Genomic DNA, 4,203 nt, shown 5'->3' with positions numbered 1-4,203 from the left:
CGCGGGAGCCGCCGCAGCCATCGCGGCGTGACCCGGCGCGGCCATGGCCGGCTTCATCAACTTCGCGGACGAGGAGGAGGTGCGGGCGTACCTGGAGAACCTGCACGTAGAGTACAGCTACCAGTGCTTCAAGGAGAAGGACCCGGACGGTAAGGCCCCGCCGCCGCCCCCCGGCCGCCGCCGCGGGGCCGGCGGGAGGCTCAGCCCCTGTCCCGTGCCGTGCAGGCTGCCAGCGCTTCGCCGATTATCTGGACGCCGTGAGGAAGGACTTCGTGGCGGCGGCGCGGGTGCTGCGCGACAACTGCGAGGTGCACGGGCACAGCGAGAGCTGCTACAAACTGGGGGCCTACCAGGCCCTCGGCAAAGGTGGGCAGAGGGGTTCTGGTTGTGACTCCACCACCTCCCTGGACAACCTGTCCCGAAACCGGGTCACCCTCACATCTGCCTGTCCTCCTGACCTTGAAGGAGCAGCTACCTGTCCCGCCCCTTTCATGGTCACCTCGTAAAAGTTGGGGGAGGATGGAAAGTTTAAAATTGCTTCCTTCTGAAAAATCAGCTGTATGTTAGCTATGTATTATTTTTTTATAATCACATCAGTTTAACAGGTAAGTACAGCCAGTGCTCAGTGTTGCTGCATATTCAGTTAATAACATTTCTTCTTCTCAGTGAAATAAAGTAAGAAAGAATCTCAGACTAGTGACATGCATGCCTAAGTAGTCTCCAAGTCTGGTCAAAATGTATTTGCTGACACAGTAATGGGTAGCAGTTAAATTAGTCAGAGATCTTCCAAATGACAGTACTAATAAAGAACAATATTTTTACCGTAGTTCAAAACTACTAACAATCTTGGTGTAGCTATACTGGCAAAATAATATTTGTCTAGTGTAAGATATTAAATCCATAGATGTATTAGTGGAAAGAGAGTTTTGTGGGTCTGGATTATTTTTTGGTTACTGGCACTGTTGTGATTACTTGTGAGTGGAGGAGAGATTTCAAAGTCAAAGACATTAGCAAAATGTTTCTCAGTGAGACAACAGTAATGTCTCTCAAGTCCTAGATGTTGACTACTGAAAAACAGAAAGCTCCTGTTTGTTTTAACATGTCCTCCCAGTAATGTTTTGGTTCTTGGCTGACAGGTGGACTCAACCCGGATTTGAAAGCTGCCTACAAATCTTTTGTGAAATCATGTGAGAAAGGCGGGAAGAAGTCAGCAAATGCGTGTCACAGCGCCGGGCTGCTGGCCCAGGATGGGAAAGCCAACAATGATCAGCCTGACCCTGTTGTCGCTAGAGATTATTACACAAAAGCCTGTGATGGCAATTTTGCTCCAAGCTGCTTCCACCTGAGTGCAATATACCTGCAGGGAGCACCTGGGGTCCCCAAGGACATGAGCCATGCCTTGAAGTACTCGCTGAAAGGCTGTGAGCTGGGGCACGTGTGGGCTTGTGCCAATGCCAGCCGCATGTACAAACTGGGGGATGGTGTTGAGAAGAATGATGCTAAGGCAGAGGAGCTGAAAAACAGGGCAAAACGGTTGCATAAAGAACAGAAAGAAGCTGCAAGTTCTCTAACATTTGGGGAGTAAAACTGGCAGTTGCAGATATTAAGTCTGTTTTTTTAATGGCAAGTGAACTTGTTATTTAAATTGTGAGTGTAGAGTTTTCATTTAAATAAATATCCTGTATTTGGATATACAAATAAAATCATATTTTTGTTTATACAACAAGTGACTATCTGCTGTGCCTTTCTATGTTTTAGAACACACAAGTTTTGCTTAGATACTTCCCTTCTTTTTAAAGACGGCAGAAACTTGTGATCTTTTGGGAGTTCGTCCCCGTGGTTTCAAGTACAAAGGATCTCTTTTGTGTCCAACACTTCAATATCCAGGCTTGTGCTCTGACCAGTTCTAACACACACAAAAATCACAACTGCAGGTAATCCCAGTTTGGGCAGTCTCAACTGTTCCATTTCTCATGAGCATTTTCAGAACTTTGATAGCTGCATACTTGTGTGAGCTGCTCTAAGGCTTGGATACTCATCTGTAATTCTGTAGGTTTAGGCCAATTCCCAGCTCCCTTACTTCCTCCAGTTGCCAACTCATTTGTGACTGTATATCTGCCTGTCATGTGCCTGAGTGCTTCAGACTGCTCTCCCAACATACTTGACTGCCTCTCATTTGATCACACAAATTGTTTTACCTTCCTGCCAGCTTCTGGGACATTATGTTCTATTTTTTCTAATACAAATTTAGGGAACAGGGTGCTAACTCATTAGATCTTGGATTCAAATCCATAACCAATATATATATACAAACTGTAGCTAAACATACAGATTCTGAAACAGCCGTTTAAATAAGCAGGACAGTGTTTGTAAATGCACTCATGAGCTGACAGCATACTTCGTAATTTTAGTGTGTGTAAATATATATGAAGTTTGTGGTGTGTTTTGCTGTATATTTACTACTCAGAATCTGAATCCCCTAGATTAAATAAAGATACAAACTTCACTATTGAAATAAGTGAAGAGGGATTAAAAGCAACATTACTTTGACTGTGGCCACACGTGAAAGCAGAGTTGTTGGAATCTCACTGCATGTATGAATCAAAGCAGTTCTCCAATTTAACAGCATTCTTGGGTAGGATGTTTGCTGCTGGAACAGAAACCCGAGCAGCACAGCACAACACAGTGGTGACACAGGCACCCTGTAACAACAGATGGCAGTGTATGAAAACATTATTGCACACTGGTGTGGCTCTGGTATTCAGCAGCCTGGAAAAAAACAAATAGTGGTGGCAAAATCAGAGTAATTTTTCTGTTAATAGTTATTATTTTTTGGCAGTTCAAAAGGGTAAAGCTCTTAGAGGAACACTCTTTGCCTGATTTTTTGCTAGGTACTATTCTGGGCATTTGTTTCACTTGGGAAAAGTAAGTAAATGCTACCTCTGTGGAGTGTAACACTAGTAATAAACCAGTTTGGAATCCATGTGTTCTGGAGTAGGCAATTACAGGTGGGTCAAGGCACTCGAGAATTGGGTGATATTTTAAGCTCTGTAATGCTCACTGCCACAGAGTGCCTTGTTCAGATCCTCAGCCCAAGCAGCAGAGCAATTTTCTTCCAGCAGGACTAATGACTGTCAGTGATCCTCCCAGGAACTTCCAATCAACACAGCAAACAAGCAAACATCCACCAGAGAACTGTGGATAATTAAAGCCACATATAAAGTGCATGTTGTGGGGAGGTTTCTTCATAGCTCTTGAGGACTCACAGACTTGCAGAGCTTAAATACTGTAAAGCAAACCATTTTCATAAAAGCTGTGAAGTGTGTAAGATAGGTTTATGAAGTGTCATCCAATTTTGCACCACTGGTTGGAAAGGCAAACCCAAGTTAAGAAAGGCTCTTGTGTTTTCAGGCTGTCTCTGAACAGTTTGCTGCCTGCTCTGGGCGCACCAATTATCTTTTTTACACAGATACTGATGATGCTGTAACAGATGCATTTAGATAGCTAAGGTCCTCACCTATATGACTCTTCCCTCCAAAGTGACAAAGCATCCAGAAAAATGGTCAGCCAGCCACATTTCAGTGTATTACAAATTATATGTGGTTAATGCTGTCTGTAGCATTGAATAGGCTATATGAATAGCAGTCCATTCTCAACCTCAATATTCTTCTCAGGAGACATAATCAAAATCTTTAAGGAGCTGAAAATTTTCCTGCAAATCTTGGCTTATAACCATCTTGCTCTAGTATTATGGGGGCATTACCAAAATGCCAGTATCTCCCTGCTCTTTCTTTTTACCTGATGTTACAAAGGCTAAATTTTATGTTCTCCTGGGAAGAGAACTTTCTTCAAAGCCTCTGAGGTCATAAAGAAAGCACGATAGATATGTGATCATGGCAGAATACTTGGAAATATGGAAGAACCTGTTGATCTCTTCAGGATCAGTGGGTTTTCTAAGAAATGAAGGAGTTTATCTCAGCTTCCCAGCTCCTAAACCACTGTCTGCTTTCCCTTCCATTTGTTTGCATTGATCTAAGTGTACATCCAACCTCCATTAATAACGCAGCAATATCCTTCAGAAGGCATTAACCCTAATTAATTAAATAGACATGTGAATACATTGCTGTAAATGATGAAAGCATTCTCTGCAGGATGCTTCCTGCAGCTATGAGAAGATCAAAAGTGGAGGGCTAGTTTTGAACT

General features: G+C 43.4%; 1 protein-coding gene across 1 annotated transcript; it reads left to right on the top strand.

Moving 5' to 3' along the window:
• On the top strand, positions 1 to 1,726 carry LOC107208154 (cytochrome c oxidase assembly factor 7). The gene is made up of 3 exons (XM_015636210.3): positions 1 to 149; positions 226 to 366; positions 1,137 to 1,726. Exons 1-3 carry the CDS (start codon positions 44 to 46, stop codon positions 1,583 to 1,585), a joined length of 696 nt encoding a protein of 231 aa, XP_015491696.1. The 5' UTR covers positions 1 to 43; the 3' UTR covers positions 1,586 to 1,726.
• Positions 1,727 to 4,203: the final 2,477 nt, after the last annotated feature.

This window comes from Parus major, chromosome 8, assembly GCF_001522545.3.
Source record: "Parus major isolate Abel chromosome 8, Parus_major1.1, whole genome shotgun sequence".
NCBI lineage: Eukaryota > Metazoa > Chordata > Aves > Passeriformes > Paridae > Parus > Parus major.
Note: the sequence above shows the minus strand (reverse complement) of the source record. Positions and strands in the feature narration are given on the sequence as shown.

Coding starts and splice junctions, on each gene's coding strand:
- LOC107208154 (XM_015636210.3), top strand. CDS start 44: ATGGCCGGCTTCATCAACTTCGCGGACGAGGAGGAGGTGCGGGCGTAC. Junction 150..225: donor CAAGGAGAAGGACCCGGACG/GTAAGGCCCCGC, acceptor CGTGCCGTGCAG/GCTGCCAGCGCTTCGCCGAT. Junction 367..1,136: donor CTACCAGGCCCTCGGCAAAG/GTGGGCAGAGGG, acceptor CTTGGCTGACAG/GTGGACTCAACCCGGATTTG.